This window comes from Perissodus microlepis, chromosome 3 (genome assembly GCF_051167445.1).
Source record: "Perissodus microlepis isolate ML-2025 ecotype Zambia chromosome 3, ASM5116744v1, whole genome shotgun sequence".
NCBI classification, from domain to species: Eukaryota; Metazoa; Chordata; class Actinopteri; order Cichliformes; family Cichlidae; genus Perissodus; species Perissodus microlepis.
This window is the reverse complement of record NC_140463.1, coordinates 4,257,376-4,284,817: the sequence shown is the minus strand read 5'-3', so window position 1 is coordinate 4,284,817 and position 27,442 is coordinate 4,257,376. Positions and strand designations below refer to the sequence as shown.

General features: G+C 41.0%; 1 protein-coding gene across 2 annotated transcripts; it reads right to left on the bottom strand.

Annotated features, from left to right (window-relative positions):
* Positions 1-351: 351 nt before the first annotated feature.
* LOC146389499 (NACHT, LRR and PYD domains-containing protein 3-like) lies at positions 352-26,279 on the bottom strand. 2 transcript variants are annotated; one of them, XM_084910149.1, is made up of 11 exons: positions 21,123-26,279; positions 18,970-19,072; positions 17,976-18,113; positions 17,790-17,891; positions 16,038-16,116; positions 15,224-15,452; positions 12,416-14,222; positions 9,227-9,388; positions 5,400-5,573; positions 3,989-4,035; positions 352-3,813 (listed from the first exon to the last, which is right to left on the bottom strand). In XM_084910149.1, the coding sequence occupies exons 3-11, from the start codon at positions 18,062-18,064 to the stop codon at positions 3,236-3,238; spliced, it is 3,267 nt and encodes a 1,088-aa protein (XP_084766275.1). In that variant the 5' UTR covers positions 18,065-18,113; positions 18,970-19,072; positions 21,123-26,279; the 3' UTR covers positions 352-3,235. The 2 variants fall into 2 exon arrangements, 1 of the variants encoding a protein (XP_084766275.1); XR_014797347.1 differs by lacking the exons at positions 352-3,813; positions 3,989-4,035; positions 5,400-5,573 and having other exon boundaries at positions 9,293-9,388; positions 11,543-14,222.
* Positions 26,280-27,442: the final 1,163 nt, after the last annotated feature.

Here is a 27,442-nt window from a genome sequence, read left to right as displayed (position 1 = left end):
TCCCTTTTAACGGGAAGAAACCTCCGGCAGAACCAGGCTCAGGGAGGGGCGGGGCCATCTGCTGCGACCATTTGGTGTGAGAGAAGGAAAACAGGATAAAGACATGCTGTGGAAGAGAGAAAGAGATTAATAACAGATATGATTCAATGCAGAGAGGTCTATTAACACATAGTGAGTGAGATAGGTGACTGGAAAGGAAAAACTCAATGCATCATGGGAATCCCCGGCAGCCTACGTCTATTGCAGCATAACTAAGGGAGGATTCAGGGTCACCTGGTCCAGCCCTAACTATATGCTTTAGCAAAAAGGAAAGTTTTAAGCCTAATCTTAAAAGTAGAGATAGTGTCTGTCTCCTGAATCCAAACTGGAAGCTGGTTCCACAGAAGAGGGGCCTGAAAACTGAAGGCTCTGCCTCCCATTCTACTTTTAAATACTCTAGGAACAACAAGTAGGCCTGCAGTGCGAGAGCAAAGTGCTCTAATAGGGTGATATGGTACTACAAGGTCATTAAGATAAGATGGGGCCTGATTATTTAAGACCTTGTATATGAGGAGCAGGATTTTGAATTCTGGATTCAACAGGAAGCCAATGAAGGGAAGCCGAAAACAGGAGAAATCTGCTCTCTCTTTCTAGTCCCTGTCAGGACACTTGCTGCAGCATTTTGGATTAACTGAAGGCTTTTCAGCGAGTTTTTAGGACATCCTGATAATAATGAATTACAGTCGTCCAGCCTGGAAGTAATAAATGCATGAACTAGTTTTTCAGCGTCACTCTGAGACAGGATATTTCAAATTTTAGAGATGTTGCGCAAATGGAAGAAAGCATTCTTACATATTTGTTTAATATGTGCGTTGAAGGACATGTCCTAGTCAAAAATGACTCCAAGGTTCCTCACAGTGTTATGCTCTCTCTTTCTAGACCCTGTCAGTTTAACACAACAAGTAAGAGTATAAAGCAGAAAACAGCCGATTGACTTTATTAAAGTGGTTTTATTCAATAAGATGTAAATTTGGGATTTCCTTTCAAACTAAATTTGCCTGTGAACTTTTTGATTTGACAGATCAGATGAAAAGAGAAATGTATAAAAAGCTCTATAAATCTGCTCATTTTGCTGTGTAACAAATGTCTATTTATGATTCTGGCCTGTAATGATAATGTGATGATAAACATGAATCTGAGGAATGATTGGTTCTTCCTTTCTGCTGAGAATAATCAACATCATAATAAGTCTGTGAAGGTTCTCAGTCATCCAGGTCATCGTAGTCTAAGGAGCTTGCAAAGAAAAGCGTCTGGACTTCTTTGAGTTGCTTGAAGACGTTTCACCTCTCATCCGAGAAGCTTCTTCAGTTCTAAGGTCAAATGGTGGAGAGTCCCAGATTTGGGTGTGGTTCCAATCAGCCAGGGTTTCTGAAACCCTGGCTGATTGGGACCCACACTCAGTTTCACACCTTGGCTCAGGCGATTAGAGGATCATCAGGGGGTCCTTTTGTCCCTCTGTGGGGGGATACTCCCACGGGGTTTAAATCTGGGACTCCCCACCATTTGACCTTAGAACTGAAGAAGCTTCTCGGATGAGAGGTGAAACGTCTTCAAGCAACTTAAAGAAGTCCAGACGCTTTTCTTTGCAAGCTCCTTTGACTACATCATAATAAATGCTGCTTTTCTCATTGGGATTCTAACCAGGTCTATAATACATGGATTTGCTGAGCTCAGCATTTTCTGCTTTGATGAAAGATAAACATGAAGCTGGATTTCTTGTTGAAAATGCAAAGGAGCTGGTTGTGAACTAAGCTTCAGAGAAACACCACATACTGATATCCAATGTGAAGCTTTGAGTGGAAAAAGACATGAAAAGGGTTCTCTTTTGGAAAGAGCCATTTAAAGATGCAATACTCAAACACAAGTTTGAACCTGTACTATTAAAGCCATAAAGGGAATTTCGACAATTTAGACTTTAAATCCAAATGGAATATTTATTTAAGCAATTTTGCAGGAGCAAAGAAAACCGCTTAATCAGATGATCTCAATTATACAGTCAGATTAATTAAAAAATTCCATAAACTTCCTACTCTACTCTATGGTGATTACAATTTCGTCTACTGGTCTGTGGATGGTTGAGAGAGTAGGGAGAGAGTCAAGTCCTGGCCAGTAATGCATTCTTCTCCCAGTCTTGCTAGCGCAAGCCCACATATGGAAGCAGTTACTCAGTTGAAAGTAATCCAAGTCTTCTCGGCTTCAAATCAACTCCACACAAGTGAGCAGAGAAAAACAACAATTACATTTCCAAATTTTAACTCCACAGTGATTTGGCAATGGTTAAAATATAGATTCTCAAATATTATCTCTTATCACTGCACCAAACTAGAAGAAATAAAAACTAAATATTCTCAGACAACATTTTTTATATCCTCTTCACAGGCTTGCACCACTCTTATTTCTCTTGAGAAAGTTGATAATGTGTTTCCACTTCTCTTGACACCAGACCAGTACAGGCTTTTCTATTAGATTCAGAATCAACACTAAGTCTAAAGAGCACGCTCATTTCATCACACAGATTACATTATTTGATTACATTTTTTTTAAAACGACTATTTTAACATCATTTGCAAAATCATATGTAAATATACTCATCTGTAGACCTTTGTATTACATTTACCATAATAGGACTGGGCGTTATTCTTTATTTACTATTCATAAACAGGGATAAGCTGAAGATTTCACTCCTCCTGAAACAAAAAAAATCAGTTAATTCAGTAAATACACTGAATTAACAGCAGCTTAGACTGAAACCTATTTAGGAACATCTTTCCATAAACCAACATCATTGTACTGTTACTGAACAATCCGGTAACCACAGCTATAGAAATGATGTAGTACAGTTGCTGTGCTAAATTTAGGTGTACCTCTGAAACTCCCAAATCTCTTCTCAAAAACTGTGTTCTTATCTTCTCTGTTCAGACCTTCCTTCCTGTCCTGCTTCCAAAAATGACTCAAATAACCACAGCATTAGCGACACTGTAAATTTCATGCTTTGTGTGAAAAAAGAGAGAAAAACAACATGTGGACCCTGGAATAATGGTAGCTTCCATTTTTAAAGGACTGAAGAGGAAGAAGTTTACAAGGAATCATTTAGAACAGTTTAAAAGAACTTTTTAAGAACTGATTGAATCCATGAATCTGAAAACGTGTTTCTCAGTAAAAGAGACAGATATGTACAAGTTGATATGTTCAACAGTCAGACTGTTTCTCTAACAGGAGGACGCTCTTTACACTCAAATCTGCACAGAGTCACTGACGAACCAGACCAGACTGTAAATCCAGGATAAAGAGTTTCAGTGAATGTGGTGTTGAAGGTGTGGAGGTGGATCAGAGTGTCAGAGGAGACTCTGTAGAAGGACAGAGTGCCAGCAGGACAGTCCACATACACTGCTACTCTGTTAGAGACAGAGGAGGAGGAGGAGGTGGAGGAGATGGATGTTTTTATGTTATTGTGCCAGACACAAAGAGGAATATAATGGGAGCACCACAAACTCCAGGACTGATCATTCCATCCAAACACACAGTCAGGACTCTCTCCTTTCCTTCTGGTTCTTCTATAACTCACAGATATGCGAACATTTCCTCTCCACTCAACCTCCCAGTAACAGCAACCAGTCAGACCTTTTCTGCAAAGCAGCTGAGGACAAATATCAAATCTGTCTGGATGATCAGGATACGACTGAAACTCTTCCACATATGTCACCTGGCTGTTGTTGTCAGACAGTTGGAGGTTTGTGTGTACTGTGTTTGCGTTGATTGTGAGTTGACAGGAATCTGATGGAGAGAACAAACACAATCCAGCTGTAGTTACTGATCCATCATCTGTTCATTGATTGACACTTTGATGATGACTCCTGACATCAGAGATGTGAATGAGTGATGTGACAGTTTGAAGATGGTTGAATGGGTGCTCCTTTGTTTTCATGAATCACATTAAAAACACACTTACACTTCTTCAGACCTGGTGTCAACCATCGTTCTCCAGCAGGCTCCACCCTGAAAGGAGGAGGGGGGGTCAGACCAGCACAGTCTCTTTCAGCATGCACACATGGACATTACATCGCTCTCATATTTATCAGTGTCTACATACTGTTAGACACTGATAAAGAAACAGTCCAACATTTTCAGAAATACACTTCAATCCATACGTGGATCAAACTGCTGATGATTTGGACTGATCCTGGATCTGTCAGTACACCACTGTATTGAATGAAATATGACTGATTCAAACTGTGAACTCGTGTCTTTTCAATATAAATTCCCTGTACTTCCTGGATACCTGTTTGTTCCAGTGGTATGGAGTCTGGAGGAGCATGAGCATAAGTGGCTGAAGAGGAGCGAGAGTGTGGACTATTTTCCCCCATTCCTTTCCCTGGAGACACCTTGTATATATATTGCACTGTTGGATTGTAAATAAACTTGTGAACTCTCTTTTCCTAAAATCTGAGTCTGCACCAGAGTCCTTTCTGTGAGCATTGACAGATTTAATTTATGCCCTTTTCTTTTTTAACTTGTGATGCGTTTATATCCCATGGGTTACAGGGCTACTAAACCCCTTTTCATCATTTAAAGCTATTGTTTATTATTGTCACATGGGGGTGTTGTGAGGCTGTCTTTCGTTTATGATGAAGATACGACTAGTACCCAGGAAGCATAATTTTTTCCTTGCCTGTGAGATCTCCCCTCTAATGTCAGTCAAGTGTGTGTCGAAGTGCAACAGGAAAATATCTTTGTATGCAGTGCTGGAAACCAATTAATGACCAAATTCTTTTTACATATCAATCGTACTAATCATCAGCTCATGGTTTGCCAGACAGCAAATTTTTTATAAAGTCATAAAAAGAATCACTCTGAGGCTAAAAAACATATCAATGGGTGCAGGAAGCTGAGGATAAGGAATTTTTCGTAGCAAGTAATCCAAATTATGCCGCAGTATATAAATGACTGACCTCGTGCTGAGAACGGATTGCCTCAGGTATTCTTCTGACTGAAGTTTGGCCTGTTTTCAGCATCTGTTCCTGCTATTAAATTGCATTTGTCTCTGACCATCAAAGACCCTCAAGTTAAGATTTATTGAGGCAAAAAAAGTTTGCGTTTATTCTCCAGCTTGTCTTTGCTGTGTTTACATCGTTAGATGCCAGCTAGCCCAACTTCAGTAACCCTATAAACATCCCTGAAGTAAGAAAAATGAAGTTTTCTTACTTCATTTATGTCAGAAGTGATAGAGCTGTACATTTTAAGTTTTGAGAAACAAACAGGAAGTTAGTGAAGGACACAGTAAATGTTCCATTGAAAAGGCTTTCAGTTTTCACTGGAAATGTTTCCAGCTCTTCCTCCTCTATCAGACATTCTCCCCATACCTGAGAGTGTCCAGTCTCCAGCGTGGATCCTTCAGTCCAGCCAACAGCAACTTCATTCCTGAGTCTCCTGGATGATTGTAGCTCAGGTCCAGCTCTCTCAGATGGGAGGGGTTGGAGCTCAGCGCTGAAGTTAGAGAAGTACAGCCTTCCTCTGTGATCAGACAGCCTGACAGCCTACAGAAATGTGCCATTAATACGTTACATTAATACATTAATTTATAAATAAATCAACTATTAATATAATAACCGATATGTAAAAAAACAAAAAAACAAAAAAGATGCATTCTTAGATCGCAAACCTATGCCAGTGCATCTCAGGGTGGGGGGGCTTGTGAACAGCTCCTGGGTGGGCCAGGTCAGGAAAACTACAAGATTAAACCTGTGGATTCAGCTGCTGTGGACCCAGCTGCTCTGGATCCAGCTCAGGCACGTGCAGAGGGGAGCACCCGCCCTTTCCTGATCGGTGCCCAAAGTGTCCTTTTGTTGAGGCAACTTTTTTTAAATTTGTGCCTCAACTGTAGGTCTTTTACCCAAGATAATCTGCCATTTTTGAGGGGTTTAGGTCAAAGAACAAAGACCATGACAATAACTAACTAGACAGCTCTTTCTCTTTATATTTATCCTCATCGTATCTTCGTTGACCAAGTATATAGAGATTGATTCTGGACTTTTTGAAATTATTAAATATTGGTCTTAGTCTCTGTGTATATTATTCTCTTGTGCATCTGAAATCTGTTATGGTTCTTAATTTTTGCTCTGTTATGTTAGTTGCTTTGCATCTCTCTGTCTCTCTCTTTATACTGTGTCTCTCTCGGTCCCTTTCTCTTTCTTTCTGTCTCTCTTTTCCGCCCTCTCCCACACCTCACCTATATCTCTGTGTTTGTTTACCTTTTCAGTATGTTTAGTAGTGTCTCTTAAGTTTAGGTCTCTGCCTGGGTCTCTGTCCATTTTATTGTGATAGTCACTTGTCCTGTGTACATCGTGTTCAGTTTTGCTTCTCCTGTCTTAGTCAGATTTAGGTTATTTATCTTTCCTGGTGTGTTCCATCTTCCTGATTTCAATGATTTTAGCGCTCTGTCTCCTTCTGTCTGTTTTCACAATCTCCATCATGCTATGTCTCCTGTATTATATTCTCCCTCTTCAACTCAGAATCATGGCAAAACATGCAATAGACACACAGGTTCACCATGTCCATTTCACGCTTTGCCTCTTAAAAACATGAAAGGAAAGTTTAATTATCCAGCCATCCCTCCATCCATCCATCTTCATCTGGTTTATCCGGAGCCGGGTGGCGGGGGTAGCAGCCTAAGCAGAGAAGCCCAGACCTCCCTCTCCCCAGCCACCTCCTCCAGCTTATCCGGAGGAACACCAAGGCGTTCCCAGGCCAGCTGAGAGATATAATCTCTCCAGCGTGTCCTGGGTCTGCCCCGGGGCCTCCTCCCGGTGGGACATTCCCGAAAACCTCACCCAGGAGGCATCCTTGTCAGATGCCCGAACCACCTCAGCTGGCTCCTTTCAATGTGGAGGAGCAGCGACTCTACTCTGAGCCCCTCCTGGATGGCCGAACTTCTCGGCCATCCCTATACGGTTGTATAGGGATTGAATGGCCCATAGCAATGGGCCAGACACCCCATACTCCCGCAGCACCTCCCACAGGACACCCCGAGGGACACGGTCGAATGCCTTCTCCAAGTCCACAAAACACATGTAGACTTGTTGGGCAAACTCCCATGCACCCTCAAGTATCCTCGAGAGGATAAAGAGCTGGTCCAGTGTTCCGCGACCAGGACGAAAGCCGCATTGTTCCTCCTGTATCTCTCCGTTCCAGCACCCTGGCATAGACTTTCCCAGGGAGGCTGAGGAGTGTGATCCCCCTGCAGTTGGAACACACCCTCCAGTCCCCCTTCTTAGAGATGGGGACCACCACCCAAGTCTGCCAGTCCTGGGCTACTGCACCTGATCCCCACGCAACATTGTAGAGACATGTCAACCAAGATAGCCCTACAACATCCAGAGCCTTCAGGAACTCGGGGCGGACCTCGTCCACCCCAGGGGCTCTGCCACCAAGGAGTTGTTTAACTACCTCAGTGACCTCGCCTCCGGAAATTGGCGGGTCATTCCCCTCATCCACAGACTCTGCTTCCTCGGAAGACGTGTCAGTGCGATTAAGGAGGTCCTCGAAGTATTCCTTCAACCGCCTGAAAATTTTCTCAGTCTAAGTCAGCAGCGCTCCGCCAGCACTATACACAGTGCAGGTAGAGCACCGCTTTCCCCTCCTGAGATGCCTGACGGTTTGCCAGAATCTCTTAGAGGCAGTCCGAAAGTCTTTTTCCATGGCCTCTCCGAACTCCTCCCACACCCGAGTTTTTGCTTCAGTCACTGCCCGAGCCGCATTCCGCTTGGCCTGTCGATACCTGTCGGCTGCCTCTGGAGTCCCACAGGCTAACCAAACCCAATAGGACTCCTTCTTCAGCCTGGTGGCTCCCTTCACCTCTGGTGTCAACCATTTGGTTCAGGGATTACCACCACGGCAGGCATCAACCACCTTGCGGCCACAGCTCAATGCAGCAGCTTCAGCAATGGAGATGCTGAACATGGTCCATTCGGACTCAATGTCCCCAGTCTCCCTTGGAATGCTGTTGAAGCTCTGCCGGAGGTGTGCGTTGAAGATCTCGCGGACTGGGGCCTCTGCTCGACGTTCCCAGCACACCCTTACTACGCGTTTAGGTGCACCAGGTCTGTCCAGCGTCCTCCCCTGCCACCTGATCCAACTCACCACCAGGTGGTGATCAGTTGACAGCTCAGCCCCTCTCTTTACCCGAGTGTCCAGAACATATGGTCGCAGGTCTGGTGATACGATTACAAAATCGATCATCGACCTGCGGCCTAGAGCGTCCTGGTGCCATGGGCACTTATGGACACTCTTATGTTCGAACAAGGTGCTTGTTATGGCTAAACTGTGATTTGCACAGAAGTCCAATAACAAAACACCGCTTGGGTTCAGATCAGGGAGGCCGTTTCTCCCAATCACGCCCCTCCAGGTCTCGCTGTCGTTACCCACGTGAGCATTGAAGTCTCCCAGCAGGACAACAGAGTCTCCAGGTGGAGCACCTTCCAGCACCCCACCCAGGGACTCTAAGAAGCCTGGGTACTCTGAACTGCCACTCGGCGCATAAGAGCAGATGACAGTCAGGACCCGTTCCCCGACCATAAGGCGCAGGGAACAAACCCTCTCATCCACCAGGAAAAACCCCAACATACCGGCAGCAAGCCGAGGGGATATTAAAATACCCAACCCAGCCCACTGCCTGTCACCAGGGGCAACTCCAGACTGAGACAGAGTCCAGCCCTTCTCAAGGAGACTGGTTCCAGAGCCCAAGCCATGCGTAGAGGTGAGCCCGACTATATCTAGCCGGTACCTCTCAACCTCACGCACTAACTCAGGCTCCTTCCCCACCAGAGAGGTGACATTCCATGTCCCAATTGCCAGTCTTGGCAGCCGGGGATCAGTCCGCCAGGGCCTCCCCTCCTGTCCGCCGCCCGACACACAATGCACCCGACCCCTATGGCGCCTCCTGCGGGTGGTGGGCCAGCGGGAGGATTGGCCCATGTCCCGTTTTTGGGCTGTGCCCGGCCGGGCCCCATGGACTAAGGCCCGGCCACCAGACGCTCGCCCTCGGGCACCCTCCCCGGGCCTGGCTCCAGGGCGGGGCCCCGGTAACCCTATCCTGGGCAGGGTAAATTGTTCCCTCGATGTTTTCTTCATAAGGGTTTAATTACACAAATATAATTGATTTAATAATTTTTGGAAAAGTCTGGATCCTGACCTGAGAGCTTCCAGTGAACAGTGTGGACTCTTTAGTCCAACAGACAGAAGCTTAACTCCTGAATCCTGCAGGTTGTTGTTACTCAGGTCCAGCATTCTCATTGAGCTGAGAACTGAGGACAGCGCTTCACAGCTTCTCTCCAAAAGGTTACAGCCAGACAGTCTGAAAAACAAAGGTATTTAGGATCAAATGAAACCAATTTAAGTGTTCAACTCAAACAAGAAAGATAAAAAGTTTAATGTGCACCTAATGCATAACAAAATAACTTAAAATACATATATAATACATTTCCTCATTAAAACACAGATATACCACATTTTTTTAATTGGAAACCAGTAAGGACTTGTTAGATTTAGCGATTCTAGTCTAGCACTCTGTCAGTGCGCCCCAGGGTGGCTGTGGCTACAATGTAGCTTGCTATCACCAGTGTGCGAATGTGTGCGTGAATGGGTGGATGACTGGATGTGTAAAGCGCTTTGGGGTCCTTAGGGACTAGTAAAGCGCTGTATAAATATAAGCCATTTACCATTTACCATTTTAGTTCAGTACCTGCAGGTACAGTCATATAGTACTGCTGATCACTTTCCTAATTTTAAAATCTGTGAGTATTGTTCCTTGATACAGTTCAAAATAATCTTCTTTTTTTTTTATAATAACATACCGAACAATGCTATAGACAATCAGCTAATCTTTTATTTAAAATAAGCTGTGTAAGTATGGTTAAGGACAGCCCTCAGTCCTTGTAAAATCCACTTGCCATGACTTATGGTTTAGAGGTTAGTAAAAACTGTAACCATACTAAAAGAAATCTGCCTTATTATTGGAAAGCCAATTTCTTCAGAGACATTTATATATATTTTAGAACATGATTTAAAAAATCCGGGCTCGGATAAAGCGGATGAAGATGGATGGATGGATTTAAAAAATATGACAGGAGGGAGTGAAAACAAACACAAATATTGTACCAGGGCATCTGTTTGGGAAACAGTACGATAATATTTTGCTTAGTGTAGGATATAATTGCAGCCTGCAAACGCTCCTTTCAATGTGAGAGAAACTAAAATGTTATGAATTAATTGTAAAACATTTGCTCTAAAATACCAAAAAAGCAATGAGTAAAATATAATTCAGTGGGAACTCCAATTATGGAAGCCTTCAAGGAAGACATAATTTTTATTACTGACACCTAGCAGCCCACTTTTGAACACACTTGGAAAACCTTCAAAACTTAAATGACCAATAAGGTGAAGTCCAAGTTTTCCTTTAACTTGGATTTCATGATGATTGCCATATCAGAGATGTAAAACAAAAAGAGAAAAGAAAAAAAAACTAACAGTAAGTTACAAACCAACTGACAGCCAGAAAAAAAATGAATATAAGAAATCTGTGTTAGAAACCTGAGGCTGGTAAACCTAAGTCCTATGTCCTATGTTCTTAATCCATATAAATGGCCCACCCTGTAGAGAGCGTACACTGGTTAGGGTGGTAAGGCATAATAATTCTGCAATAAGAACACTGATTATGACATTTTTCAAACATCCGAGACAAACTGAATTGAAGAGAACATCGGATAAGTCTACATGCTTTTGATATGAAAAAAAATTGGTAAGGATTTTTTTTTCATGTTTGAAAAGTTATTGATTATCATAAGGTGGGCAATATTGGTCATTTGATAAGGGTCACACTAAAATGTTTTAGAAATTGTGACAATTTCTGCAGCTATGAAATAACTAAAAGAAAGTATCATATACTTGATGAGTGCTGCCAATGTTTTGAGGGGCCTATAGAAATTACATTGTGTCGGTTTTAAATATTGTGTACCTGATTATCTTTTTTTTAAATAAACAATTTTAAAAAAGAAAAATGGACTTATGTGTTATGTCTTATACACACAAGCTGTGAGCTAGACTTCCGGGTGAGCGTATGCTGGCGTGTCTGTCTGCCGCTGCTCTCCATATGTGTGTTCTCCGTGTGTAGCTCCATTTTAATTTTTCGCTAAAGTTTCAGTAAAAAGGACTAGATGTTACAGTCCCTAATAATGCATTGCTTTCAATGAAGGAAGGCTGTTATAAGGAAAGGCAGCCCAGAAACTTTCCCAGTAGCACACATCGTTATGTGCCTAAACTTTCAGTCTAATCTGCCATTTTTTCTTCCTTGGTTAGGTTTAAGGATTAGAGATCTGATCTAGATTATCATATTAAAATTAGTATTTAATTTTACCGTTTTAGCCTTAGAGCATGGCTTTTTTATTTGACCCTGGAAAACCTGGATTTTATCGTTTTTCCTGTGATCGACTCTCCTGGGGACCTGACTTACCAGCCTAACGCGAGCCCTCGCTGCTCTCTGCATGTACTACTGTTTGGCCTGTCACCGCTGTCAGGGTCTTGTGTGTGGATGAGAAGAAGAGGACCCAAACGCAGGACTCACGGTGCAGGATAATGGTGTTTATCGGAAAGGATGACACAACGAGAGCAGGAGATGAATGGCTGGCTGACTGGACTGGACTGGACTGAACTGAACTGAACTGAACTGGACTGGACTGGACTGGACTGGCTGACTGACTGACTGACTGACTGACTGACTGACTGAACTGAACTGAAAACAAACAACATCAATAACAAGACAGTGAGCGAGTGGAAACTGAGGACTTAAATGCACTGATGAGGATGATAATGAGAGACTGGTGAGTACACAGCTGAACTTAATCAAACTAACATCACACAGGAAAGGAACTGGCACAACAAGACAGGAAATGTGAACGAGTGAGAAATAAACTCAACATGAACAAACTGAAAATACAACCCAGGAACCCTGACAACTGCATTCAAGTATCTGTCTTCTAAAGCTGTCGACGGTGTGCAGTGCCAGGTAGGTAATCACAGCTACTTTTCTGGCACTGGACTGTAAATCGTGGCCCAGTGGCATGCTGGCTAACGTGGTTTAACTTGGCTGTGTGATCAAATGGAGAAACTATGATTCCCCTTTTAATGTATAGATATGTGCATATTTGCATGTACACATATATTTTTACAAAGATATATGGATGTCTCACAATGTTTTCTATAATGTTTTCATCTTATCTATTTTAATTCTTTTTATTTGTTTATATTATCCCTCTGTTCATCACTTTGGCCGTCACTTGATGTCCTTTAAATGTGCTATATAAATAAAGTTGACTTGACTACTTACAGAGCTTTGTTAGAGGCTTTGACCAATGGGAGCAGCCTAAAAAGAGCCTCCTCTGAAGGAGAGTATTTCTTCAGGTCAAACACATCTAGATCTTTTTCTGATGACAGTAAGATGAAAACCAGAGCTGACCACTGAGCAGGAGAAAGTTCATCTGCAGAGAGACTTCCTGATCTCAGGGACTGTTGGATTTCCTCCACTAGAGAACGATCATTCAGTTCATTCAGACAGTGGAACAGATTGATGCTTTTCTCTGCAGACAGATTCTCACTGAGCTTCTCCTTGATGTAGTCAACTGTTTTCTGATTGGTCTGTAAGCTACTTCTTGCCTTTGTAAGCAGACCTTGTAGGAGAGTCTGATTGGTCTGCAGTGAAAGACCAAGGAGGAAGCGCAGGAACAAATCCAGGTGTCCATTTGGACTCTGTAAGGCCTTGTCAAGAGCACTCTGGTAGAAGTGTTTCTCTGCAGATTCTCTTGTTTCAGACTTCTGGGAGGTTGTTTGTTGTTCTTCCAGCAGATTGAGTCCAGAGTCGATGAAAGTCAGATGGACATGAAGAGCAGCCAGAAACTCCTGAACACTCAGGTGGATGAAGCAGAACACCTTGTCCTGGTACAGTCCTCTCTCCTCTTTAAAGATCTGTGTGAACACTCCTGAGTACACTGAGGCTGCTCTGATATCGATGCCACACTCTGTCAGGTCTGATTCATAGAAGATCAGTTTTCCTTTCTGCAGCTGATCAAAGGCCAGTTTTCCAAGAGACTCAATCATCTTCCTGCTCTCTGGACTCCAGTGTGGATCTGTCTCAGATCCTCCATCATACTTGGCCTTCTTCACTTTGGCCTGAACCACCAGGAAGTGGATGTACATCTCAGTCAGAGTCTTGGGCAGCTGTCCTCCCTCTCTGGTTTCCAGCACATCCTCCAGAACTGTAGCAGTGATCCAGCAGAAGACTGGGATGTGGCACATGATGTGGAGGCTTCGTGATGTCTTGATGTGGGAGATGATCCTGCTGGCCTGCCTCTTATTTCTGAATTTCTTCTTGAAGTACTCCTCCTTCTGTGGATCAGTGAACCCTCTGATCTCTGTCATCATGTCAACACACCCAGAAGGGATCTGATTGGCTGCTGCAGGTCGTGTGGTTATCCAGAGGTGAGCATAGGGAAGCAGGTTCCCCCTGATGAGATTTATCAGCAGCACACCCACTAAGGTGGACTCTCTAGGGTCAGTTAGGATTGTAGTTTTGTGGAAGTCCAGAGGAAGTCGACACTCATCCAGACCATCAAAGATGAACACAACCTGGAAGTCTTCAAAGCTGCAGATTCCTGCTTCTTTGGTTTCAGGAAAGAAGTGATGAACAAGTTCCACCAAACTGAACTTTTGGTCTTTCAGCACATTCAGCTCTCTGAAAGTGAATGGAAATATAAACTGGATGTCCTGGTTGGCTTTGTCTTCAGCCCAGTCCAGGGTGTATTTCTGAGTTGATACGGTTTTCCCAATGCCAGCCACTCCCTTTGTCAGCACTGTTCTGATTGTTCCATCTCTTTCAGGTGAGGCTTTAAAGACATCTTCTCGTCTTATTATTGCTTCTAGACTGTCTGGTTTCCTGGATGCTTTTTCAATTTGTCTGACCTCATGCACATCATTGACCTCTGCAGTCTCTCCCTCTGTGATGTAGAGCTCTGTGTAGATCTGATTCAGAAGGGTTGGGTTTCCTGCTTTAGCAATCCCCTCAAACACACACTGGAACTTCTTCTTCAGGTTGGACTTAAGTTCATGCTGACTCCAATGCCAGTTCCTAATGGAAGTTCCTAAACAAAAAACAAACAAACTAAGAAATCAGTGATAGAGTCAGTTGAAGGTATGACGTTTCAATTTCATGAAACGTTAGTACAATGTTTCCCAACATTTTTTAGCTATGGTACATATTTCACTTTAGAAAAATCCCACAGCACACCACCAAACCAAAATATCACAAAGGGCATATTAATAATTTTTTCCTATACACCAGGCATAGCGGAATTGTTCCCAGTATATCTTTTTTTTAATCTTTCTTCTGACCACTACTCATGCTAGGGCCTTCATCTGGGTCAGAACTTTCTCAGGGACCCAGGTCAGGTTAACTACTTTTCAGATATTTATCTATTGCAATTATACGCTGCGTTGTCTCAGCATGACCATGTAATTTCTTCTTCGACTTCTTTTTACTGGCAGTTGACAACACCTTTAATTAGAGCATAGCACACTTGATCACTTCTCACACTTCACCTCTGTGCTGTGGCACAGTGGTTGGAAAACACTGCATTAGTAAATGCCCAATTTATCAATGTGCTTATATCTTTAGAACAGTTATTCCTAAAGTGTGGGCTGGGGCTCCATAGTGGGCCCCACTAAATGTTTTTGAACTACAACTGTTAGTTCTATATACTAAATGTATATATCTAAATGTTTTTAGATATATATATATATATAGATATATATATATATATATATATATATAAAGTGAGTTCAAACAATATTACTCTTGTCTAAATATACTGCTCTTGTATTTAACCTGTCCTCGCGGGAGGTGGGTCACACACTGGCTTAACACTTTGCAGAGTACTGGGTTGCATTAGCAATTCATAGTCAATATCCTGTGTGGTTTATCTTTTTTCTAAATGCAGTTCTGAAGAAATACATCATTTTCTATTGTATTTTTATAATGGTGAAGATTTAAGATTGGGTAGTGCCGAGGGATTTTCTAGTTTTTAAGTTGGCCCCAGTTATCTTGACTTTGGAAATGCCTGCTTTTTTGGAAATATCCCCTTACTGCTCTTTAGATAGGCTGCCAGCTTCTCCTGCTTCATTCTCCTTAAGAAGTGCAGTGTGATCTTCACAAATGCCTCTTTGGTGCTCCTCCTCTGCTCTTCATCCTCACCTTCCAAAACATCCGCACAACCTCCTTGACATTGCAAGTATTCTGAGTTATCTGAGCTTAGAACCTTTTGTATCCTCTCCAGTTCGTTTCTCACAAAAGTGATGATGTTGTCCTGCAGGACCTTGAACAGAACACCATGTGAATGTCACAGTCACCCAATAATACTGACTCATTGGCTGGTGAAAGACAAGACAGGAAAACAGGGAGATCAAGAATGACAAACACAAAAAAAAAAAACGGGAAATGGAAGATGCACACAGTAAAGAGATATCTATCTCTTCAGAGATAGACAGATAGACAGATCACCTGATCCATCCTTAAGTATTAGCTTTATCAAAAAGGAATGTTTGGAGCCTAATGCTAGACACTAGACCTAACGCTGGACAATCAGAATACAGCAAACAGTTGATGGATAAAATGCAGCTGCTGAGGTCAAGATTGGTCAAATTAGTAAATGGTACATATAATAAGACATACTTTAAAATTGTTTGGGCATGCCCAGCTGCCAGAATGTATCATTTTCTTTAAATGTTGCAGAACTGGATTCCCAATTTGCCTCACTTTGCCTTGCCTTGGCTCATTTCCAGTACTACAGAAAAAATAAAAACCAAAGGTTTTACCACCAACCTTGTGTTTGATGGAAAAGTGGCTCTACTTCCCGAGCCACAACATTAAAAAAGAAAAAAAAAATAGTTGTTGTACATACCATAAATATAGGGTTCAGATCTGTTTGATGCTGCTGGGAAGATTGACCGCCGGGAATCTTTGAGCTCTCCCGGTCAACTCTGGAGGAATAAGGAAGAATAAGATTAACATAATGAGGCATTATAACAACAAGACAAGACATTATTTTAATGTTATTATTATTAGAAAAATCAGTCAGAACTCAGTTACACTGAACGTTTAATGCAGAATAGCGCAGAATCAAGTGGAAATGAAATCATAATCAAACTCTCATGAATGTGATGTGTGGCAGGCAAAGGTTGGGCACAAACACATGACTTGAACACACAGGAGGTAACTGAAAACGGCAGCTTTACTGATGCAGAAAATCCAAAACAAAACAAACAAGAAAATAAAATAAAATTTAAAATGGAAACTATGAACTAAGAGACAGAGCAGCGAGGGAAACGAGTATCATGGGTGACACACACAACAGCAATGGTGTTGGCCATGTTTATTGTTGGAGAAATGTTCAGGTGGCTGCTCTGCTCTGTGTTGGACTTCATGATAACAGTGGGTGGATTATATTCTTTAACTTAGTTACAGCACTTTCAGAAAGACATCTACTGTGAAGAAGTCTACTCCCGACTGCTGTGTAATCAATTATTGTAAATTTAAATGTTATCAGGAAATGATCAGACAGAAGAGGGTTTTCAGGAAGCACTGTTAAATGTTCAGTGTCTATTCCATATGTTAAAACAAGATTTAGAGTGTCGTTAAAGTGGTGGGTGGGTTCTTTTACATTTTGAGAGAAGCCAATTGAGTCTAATAACAGATTAAATGCCATGTTGAGGCTGTCATTTTTAGCATCTACCTAAATCCCCCTAGAAGGCTTCTGTTTAATACTATGCTTCTGCCTCACTGTCCCCCAGCCATCCTGTTTCCCTGGCCGCTTGGGGAGTGTATCCCTAGGGACAGCTAGTGGGGCCTATTCTATTTTCAGCTGTACCTACTACAGGGGCCTGTCTAGCTACAGGTTTTTCAGGGTGTGCGAAGCCGAGTGTCCAGTTCAGTGTTCCTGTCTCCAGAGCTGTAAATAGGCTACATTTATTACAAGTATCAATACTGCTAAAGAAGGCAGAGGAGTAACTAAATATCCGACACAATGAGCAGGAAAGTGTAGGGGGACAGTTGAAGAGGCCATGCTGTTAGCAAGTCGGCTATGAGATAAGCTAAGCTAGCGAAACCCTAAAGACACTTTGGAAACGTAAGGAATACACAATGAAATAAGAAGTTATATAAACGTTGTTTATACAATGTTTTTTCAGATAAGCTACATAAAAACACCACAGTATGCAGGAACAGGAAGTTATACTCCGGGCACCACCCCAATTTCACAATGATTTGATTATTTTTAACTGATTCTGCTGTTTGCGTTGCCCTTGCTAAATTAAATTATAATGTATCCTCTCTGAAATTCAATGTAATTTATCAATCTTGTGCTCAGTTGTTGCTCCTACCATTAATGAAGATGGCTGTTGATTGTATCTTCCCCCTTACTTGAGGGGGAACCATTCAGATGAGATAGTATGTGTTGGGGAACCCTGCTTACTACTGGCTTAAATAAGTTTTCATTAACCTATCGTGATAATATCCCAAGGATCAGAGGCTCAGGGACTTCTGTACAGAGGTAACTAGGCTTTGTACAGTTTGATAATCCACAGTCAGTTGTTTTATTTATTTATTTATTTATTGTACATGAACTATTTATTGTACATGAACTTAAAGAGCTCACCTCTCTGCAGCAGACGCTTGCTGGGCTTTAAAATCAATGTAGTGATCTTTAGAGTCGCTGCTCTGTAAGGACACACAGCTGGGTGTAGGTCCAGGTTGGTTCCTGTGAATAATGATGGAGCAGTGATGTGAGTGCTGAGCTGTGACATGGAGAAGAGTCAAGGACAGTTGGAGATGGTCATCTTACCTCTGAGCTTTGGTCTGGCTCTCATGTTCCCCACACAGAGTGGTTTTAGAGGTAGGGACCCCCTCCTCTCTGTCCTCACACTGATCCATGCTGCTGAATTCACATCCACATCAGCTCACACACACTTTCTACCTTCACCTGCAGAGGAAACACAAATCATTCATGTGCACATCAACTGAAATCATGAAGCACACAAGATGCATTCACTGACACACACTGATTATTCCTGTTGAATGTGCAGAGAACAACACACACTCCAATTTACTGCTAATGAGATAAATAAGAAGTGACATTTTGTCTATGTAAGTTCAGGAATAATGTGTGCAGCAATTTTCAAAATAAGAAGACTTTGTTTTTATTTTGATAGAGTCTTTTTGGTCTTGGCTTCTGACCTTTAACCTGCCCCTTATCATATGAGCAGCCCAATTTCTCATTAATTTAAAAACTTTTAAAAACCTGCTCAATCTCATTGGTGTTCAGCTCTAGTTTAACATAAAATCATTGCTTTTATTGTGCAAACACTCATTTACTTCTATTTTTGTTTGATGGTGTTTAATTTTGTAAATTTAGGTTGATGGTTTTATTACCTACTTGAGTGTATATTTATGTTCAATTATTGATTGCTAATTAAGCAGAAACAAATTCAAAAAGAGAAATAATTCTCTCTTTTGTTATTGGATGGCTCTGTTTGGGAAATATTGGAGCCATTCCCCTGAACCTTGTTGGTGAACTGAATCAGTACTTTTTCCATGGATGATACAGATACTAACATGAAAACATGTTCAGCAGCTCTCTGATAACATCTGCTGCAGATTTTGGATATTTGTTTGTTTGTTTATTAATTATATGAAGACTAACACATCAGTTTATTTCATTTACACATTAATTCAGATCATAAATCAGATTTACGTTATGTGAAGTAAACAGAAATGTCTCACTCCCTGTTGCACTACTAAAGATGAACTGTTTTAAGGAGCAAACATAGCAAACTTACAGTTTCTTCAAACACACAAATGAACAACAAGCTCCACTCCACACCTGGACACTAAACACGGACACACAGGTGAGCTGCTTCCTGGAAGGAGGCGGGACTCCACCTGAAGCAGGAGAGGTGCAAGGAGGAGGAAGCAGATTTTAAGATAAATTTCTGATCATTTATGTCAGATTTAAATTTGTCTCATTTCCCTGTCCTTCTCTCTAAGTGGCTTCATTTTATTAACATAAGGAAATTACTTTGTGTCTTTCTCCAAAATTATAATTATGAGTAAAGTTCTTTGAAAAATACATCATTGTTAAAATTAACATAGCTTGGTAGTGGTAAAACAACATACTTTTAACGGCTGTCTTTCAAAGTGATACAAACTAAAAACTCTAAAACTTTCCAAGTCAGCATTATTTCCCTCCTTTGTTTTCCACCATATTTGTAAGAAACAAAACTGCTTTTTATGATGTTTGGTGTTTTCAGCAAAGGCAATAATTTTCATTGAAGTTTAAACTAGAAAAACTGGTATAACTGCACACAGCATAGTTTCAGTTTGCAGCACAGCTGATCTTTGTGAGGCACCAACAGTAACAACATGTTATTTAACAGGCCTGTTTGAACACTAACACATATTAGTATATTTGATTTATATGTTAAATCATACATCAGATTTGTTTTATGTAGGTAAAGCAAATAAAAATGTCTCATGTCCTTTTCTGCTCTTTCTGTTCCAACAGTTTCTGTGACGCCTCAATCATCAGCTGCCAGCAGGGGATTGTTTACCTGAACATTTCCTCATGTCTGAATGTGTCTGACTATTGACGAGGTTTTTAAAATGATATTCCACTCTGTTATTTCTGTTTTTTAATCCTTCCTTCTGTTTGTTATTAAAAAATCTGAGTCCTTGTTACATGAAAACATCAACAGGCTGCTTCCTGCTTTATAGGTCCTCAACTCTGCTGACCAGGAGACAACCAGGTCCCAGACCTGATCATCTGGACACAACCATCCGATTCTGTTAAAGTGGTTTAGGCCTTCACACCTGAACATTTCCAACTAAGTTACAAGAGACAGAGTTCACTGAGTCCCTGATATATAAGGACTCTGATATCAGATAACAGCACTAAGTAATGTTCATTTGTGATTATTTGTGTTTCTCATTGTGTCCTGTGTGGTGATGTTAACCTTTACATATACCTACTCTAAAAATGTGTTTTTTATAGAATAATGAAGTTGCTACAGAGCACAGACAAAGGGTTAAATGAATCTCCTCTTATCCGTGGAATAAATTTTCTTAAAGGGAACAAAACAGCAAACAACCTTCTTTAACAGTTAATGTGTATTTACCTTTCAACAAATTTAAATAGAATCAGGGTTCTGAACTATACACCTCACACATTCTTGTGTGAGGTGTATGGAGCTATAAATGTGTTTCAGGCTGTGAAACTTTAACTTTAACTTTATGACTCACTAAGAGTACTTAATTACAACGAATTAAGTTTAACATGTATCAATTCATCTTGACATACCATTATGGAACTTTGTAATTGTATTTAAGATAAGATTCAAGGCATTAGTTGGAAAAGGTTTGGAACCAAATCCAGGAGAACTAACTGAGTACAAAGTGAACATGAAAACAATGGAACACAATAAAAAGTTCAAAAACATTTTTTCTCAGAGAGTTTTCTGCACATTATGCATGTAAACCTCCACATGCAGATATTATCAGTAGGTACAGGATTTTAAACATGCCTAAATACACATTGTGTTTCTGAAAATATATATTTTCTTCTGACTGACTTTGCTTGTAGTAACCCTGACATGAACTGGACCTGCTTTATGTCATGTTTTTTTTTTTTATGTCACTTCAGTAAAACGTAAATGTCAACTTCTTAAGAACAAAATGATTTTATTTAAAGGAAGGTCAATGTTACATCAGATTATTGATCAGTGTTTCAAAGAGACCGATTAAAATTGTTGTTCATAGTAACAAATGTTTCAGTACAGAGTTACTGACTATGAATAATCCATAATCATGTGGATTTGTCTTCAAACACAAGAGTGATTAAAGTTTATCCTGAAATAAGAGCTGAACATCTGGTCCAAACATCACAGAGCAGAAACAAACATTCAAACTGTTAAAGGAGTAAACAAAGCAAACTTACAGTTTCTTCACACAGAGACACGAACAACAAGCTCCACTCCACACCTGGACACTAAACACAGACAAACAGGTGAGCTGCTTCCTGGAAGGAGGCGGGACTCTACCTGAAAAGTGTGAGAGAGCCACACCTTCATGTACTGGGCTCGAAATATGTTGTCTGACTGCTCGGACTGGCTCAGAGTGACGCTTAGTCAGAGTATAGTTCACATGCTGATGTGTGAAGACATGAAACCTTGTTGTAGGTGCAGGTATGAACACACTGATCCCAGATCAGTTCTGCTGTATTTAGAATATGAACACTTCTACTACAAAGCGTCAAATGTTCAGCATTTTTCTCTGTTACCAATCTATAGATCTGCTTTCACCGAGGTTGACACTCCAACACGTTCTAACTCCTAACTCGTCAAATGTGTGAGGCATGGTCAGGCTCCCTATGCTTCACTTATCGATTCGCCGGGTACCACCCTCGCGTCGAGAATTGATGTGCAGGGTCCTCTTATTGAATACTATAGACCTCCCTAAACTTTGTTTATTGACGACAAGAGATTGCCGCGAAAGAGCCTGTTGTCCGTATATTTATGTATTTCCGAAACCACATTGTAGTGACGCATACTGGACGCAATAAATTATATAAGGTAAACAACTACATGAGAAACAGCAGATAAACTAACAGCTATTACTTTTGTGTCGTTTATTGTATTGATGGAGGGAGTGATGTATGCTGGGTAACGGCACAGCTAGCGACTGGGTGACTTTGGCTGTATCCCAATTCAGGTTATGCAGCCTTAAAGTACGCAGCCTTAACGGTCCACAAGGGCCGCATACTCGAAGACAGCTAAGGCCGGAAGTGCGAGGCTTGTAGGCTTGTGAAATGGGACGGTCTAGCCTCCGTCGCCTAGCAACCATGATACTAACCGCTGGAAACGTGTCATACAGCTTTGTTTGACAGAAATGAAGAAGAACATATTTTGTTCATTTGTTTATACATGAGCTTTGTGTGATTTGATAAGTATCTGAGGCCGAGACCATGGGACTGTAAAACATTATGGGCTTCATTTCTGTACTGAGCAGTCATTTAAGACTAGCTAGTAAACAACAATTAGTTAATGTTGTTCATGAGACTAAAGTCAGTGTAAATATAATATGGCCAATATTGTAGTTATTATATTAATCATTATTAGTTATTACAGCAGTGAACTTGAACTCTCAAATCAAATCACTTTTATTATAACATCACATATGCAGGTACACCGGTAAAGCACATGTGAGTGACATTCATGTGAGTGAACTCTGTGTGAAATACTGAGCTTCAGTAAAGATTGAAATTGCAGTTATTTAAATTTCCTATCACCTTAAATCTTCACTCAAAGACAAGTATCTTTGACAGTGTATATATAGATGTATCATATATAAGAGACAAATATTGTTTGTTTAATTTGTTGGCATTACTGAATTTGGCTCGATGCTTACATATATGTATAAAAAGGAAATGTACGAGCTATGATAACTGTTTCTGATAAAATGAAGAGTAGACTGATATATTAAATATTCCTTTATTGGGTGAGAAAATCATACCATGTCATAACTGCTTTAAGTCATGCAGAATAGATATCAGAGCTTTAAACAGGCTGACTTCTGCTAAATGGGTCAAACTGGGCAGAAAGTATACAAACACATAACATCCTTATAGAATATGATGTAACACTATAGATCAACTTACCTCAGAATATATAAAGCATATAAACAATTACAGCAATATGATGCAACAAACACAGCAGTGCTACTAATCCAAAATACTCAAAGCTTCATAGAACTGAAGCAAACATTTATTTTTAGCTCCATTCTGCTGCTGATACATACTTTAGGTTTCTGAATATTAAACTTGTTGCTGCCTTTCATAGTGTGTAACTTGAAGGCCCTGAGTACTTTCTCCCACACTGAAAACACTGGGAGGATAACATTATTTGAACATTACCTAATAAGACTGATTCAGGACAGACAATTAGTTATTTTAAACTTTTCTAGCAGTCCTTCACAGACAGGGAACAGTCTGTCTATTCTCTCCATCTGTCAGCTGCTGCTGGCTCTTCCTCCTCCTCTTCCTCACACAATGCTGAGTTTGTCCTGGTGGATCATCAGGGGTGCAAAGCCTCACAGATGATGTGCAGCAGTGGGTCCCTCGGTCTGTCCTTATTCTGGACACTTGCAGTTGTCACACATGGAAATCAAATGTGTGATAAGCTGCAGGATTCAAACACAAGTGTAACTTATAAATACATGTTCATACTTTTATTACACAATCAGAGAGAAAGAAAAAGAGAGAGAGTGCAGGACAGACAGACAAGTGACAGTCTCAGGTGTATACACTGCTACAAACAGGAGGATTTAGTGTTTGCGTTATTACGAGTGCTAAACAAGAAGAGTTCCCAGATGGTACAGTAGACACATGTGTGACTCCTGTGATTAAAGCGTCTTTCTTTCAGCTTAACGAGTGAACCGTCAGCTCGTTCAAACACACGTTAAAGTCCGTTTGGCTCGACACCCCTGTCTCGGTAGCCTGATTTCTCCCAGCTGTGTCTCCCTCCTGTTGCCCATTCCCTGACTACTCCCCTGTGTATATAAGCCCTGTGTTTTCCTGTGGTCCCTGTCGCGTCGTACCTTCAACTTGCTGTGTGTTCATGATTTCCAGTCCTCCAGCACCTCAGTTTAGAGTTTTGTTTTGCTTTTGTGAGTCTTATTTCATGTAGAAGTTTGTCCAGCAATAAAGCTGCGTTTTCAGTTTAAATCTCTTCTCGAAAGAGTCCTGCATTTTGGGTCCACCACTCCTGCCTGCCTGCCACACAGCCAACCATGACACTAACATTAACAGTGTAGTGAATCCTGCTTGTGCTGTGATATTCAGGACTGCAAACCGAGCTGCATTGACTGACTTTCAGCTTGTTGTGTTTGTGGATATATGACTGACTTTAATCATCCGAAAAATCATCACATTCTCTGTAAGATTAAGGTCAACTATTGAACGGAGTATATTTTAAAGTAAAGGCTTTAAAACCAAGCTGACGCTGAAAGTACAAACATCGCTAATGTCACATAACTTTGCTGACATGTGGCCAACAGTAATGTTTTAATGTTCTTTGTTACTAAACATTTGCACATAAGTAAGTTACATATTATTCAGTACTTACTTTTAAAAGTTTACTCTTTGGCCGCTCCGCTTCCACCGTTTTTTTTCGGCAAAATTATCCACACCCACCGCCCCGCTATGAAGTCTGGGATATGTTGGAGTCTACACCGCCACATCGTTAAAATTCAGGGAAATGAAGGACGCATTTGAGGGCCGCATTTTGAGCAGCCTTTGAATTGGGACAGCCTTCGTTGCGTCGCTGTGACGTAATCGGCCTTAAAATTTAAGGCTGCAGACCCTGAAGTGGGATACAGCCTTTATAGACCCTGTGCACGAGAAAATGCTAACTTGCTGGTTTGAGACCGGATGTAGGGTTGTACATTTCCGGTAGCTTTTTTGCAGTCAGTCACTACTGCGAAGATATACTCCGAAACCATGTCCAAAACACAAAAACGGAAGGATCGCGTTAAGTTGCAAAGTCATAAAAAAATCTAATGATCAATTTTGACGTTTAAAGCATTTAGATTGATCGGTTGTTTACATCACTCAACACATGCAGATCACATCACATTGTGTTCTGCGTCCTGATCGCTGCAGACCATTGTCGATCTCCTCCGTGCCGTCTCTCCTGTACAGTAGAGAATCGCTGCATCGATCGCAAGCAGTGTTACTCTGAAGTGCAGTACTGTATGTTTGTACGTTTTTTCCCCAACAAACACAACAATGTCGACAAAACGTTTTTCACCGTCAAAAACAAAAAAAATGGCTACTTGATTTCACCTATCGCTGGTTATTTTTTGAGAACATAACACCCGCAATAAACGAGGGACCGCTGTTTACAAATACTGAGAAATATAGAATTTGAATCCTTTCTCTGTTTTGCTCTGAGGCGCGGGGGAAAAATATCCACAGATCTATGAACAGCATCTACATATATATTCCGTAAATGCCCAAGACATCTCGAGAAATGTAAATCGCCATTTGATTCATCCATTTGGTTGACTTGTTTTGGAAAAAGCGGCAGTAAAGAAGGAGCGAATATCACACTGGAAACGAAGCGCCCTACAGGAGTTTCCCCACCGGAAGTAGCATATGCTAAGGTGCACAGAGTCTATTCACCCGCTTCAAATGTTATCAGTCCATACAATGGGCGTTATTAGCAGAAATCAGTCCCATAGATGTGGGCCAGCATGGGCCATCTCCACCTGCTAGATTGTTCAGAAGGTTGTTGTCATCCATCCAGATGGAGGATCACTAACAGGAGCGTGGGAAGACTCCAGAATCCACTCTGGCTAGAATCCAGTGGATACAGCAGTGTGTACAGGTATTTAAACGGATAGCATTTATAGAATGACTATTAAAAGTCAGCGAGTGTCAATGATGTTAATGTGGCTATGTTAGCAATACACCGAGTGCTAATATAGCAGCTTTAAGAGGCATTTGTAGATATTATTATGTGTTTTACCGTCTTTATGGTGCTAGCTTAAAGTTATGGCATAAACGTTAGCTTATATTGTAGTAAAGCTGTTATTGTTTAAACGATGTTAGGACAGAAATATTAGCTCTGTCATGTGTCCCGATTCATGATTGAGGTGAGAGAAAAACGACTACTGGTCCAAGTGCGTCAAAACAATGATTTTATTAAACACATGTGTGGAAATATACAGCTCTATATTGTCAATACAGATCTTCCGTCAAAACATACTTTCAGCATGGTTTTATTATGTCAGGGCTAACGCCCCTTCTCGCGTCAGACAAAACATCACATGTATTTTTTTTTTATACCTTTTCCCGTCACTTCCGTCACTTACCTCCCTATCACTATCAGTAACATCATAGCACCCGCCCAGCAGTATATAAACTCTGTTATGCTAGCTAGTACGCAGTACGAGTTATTGTAACTGACTGTTAAAAGTCAGCACAAAGAAAATAAACTACACCTAAACGTGGTTTATATCTGACCCAGATAGACTGCAGGTCATAACTTCTTACCTGAAGTTCAGTTCACCTGACACTCGGACCGGCGGCCACCTCTGGTCTCTCCTCCTGCTGCCTCCCCTTTCCCCCATCCACCTGCTGGCCTCTGTGGAAGAGTTATTTTTACACATCGGCCAGCATCCGGCCAATCCACCACCTTTCATTGTTTATACCGTTACAGAAAAAAAAAAACATTGGCCCATAAAAACAAAAAATCACCATCGGGCATACAGGGATGGCCAGTCCAGTACTGGGAATTTTCTTTTGAAAGATCTGAAAGATGCACTTGCGCTTTGGGATCTTTTAAACGTCTGTGAGCACAAAAGAAGCGCTCATAAAGCAGCAGTATGGGGATGACGTCACACACATGGGTCCTATGTCGGACTATAGGAAAACCCGGACATTTTTATCAATCTCGAAAATCCCTCCGGACGCCCCGGACGGAACGTGTAAAGTGGACATGTCACTGACACTTTTTCATCTCACATTTTAAATAGTTTTAAAATAACTTTTAATTTCCTGTTTTATTTTGAACTGTTTTATTTTGAAAATCACAGGCAGTGATGTAATGTTATTAAATTAATGTTAAATACTAGCTTTGTTGTTTGTTTAGTAAAGTTCATTATCTGTATTTCTATTAAAAATACACTTTTTCTTCACTTTTTATCTAAATCTTATAAAATGTGTCAAAATTGAATGAAGTTGGTGGAAACGTCTCCACGTCAGGCTGCGAGGGCGTCCAAGCAGTTGTGGTTCTCCATGGAAACCTAGTCGTCGGTCAGAGAGATGAAACTACAGTCTTTAACACAACAAGTAAGAGTATGAAGCAGAAAACAGCTGATCGACTTTATTAAAGTGGTTTCATTCATTAAGATGTAAATTTGCGATTTATTTGCTTTGACAAACTAAATTTGATTCTGTGAATGTTTTGATTTGACAGATCAGATGAAAAGTGAAACGTATAAAAAGCTCTTTAATTCTGCTAATTTTGCTGTAAAACAAATGTTCAGAATATTGATGAATGTCTTTTTATGGTTCTGCCCTTTAATGATAATGTGATGATAGACTTGAATCTGAGGAATGATATGAGTAAAGTGATATGAGAATAATCAATATAATAATAAATGTTGCTTTCCTCATTGGAAATCTAACCAGGTCAATAATAAATGGATTTGCTGAGCTGGATTTCATGTTGAGGGGACTCTGAATGGGCCTTAGAA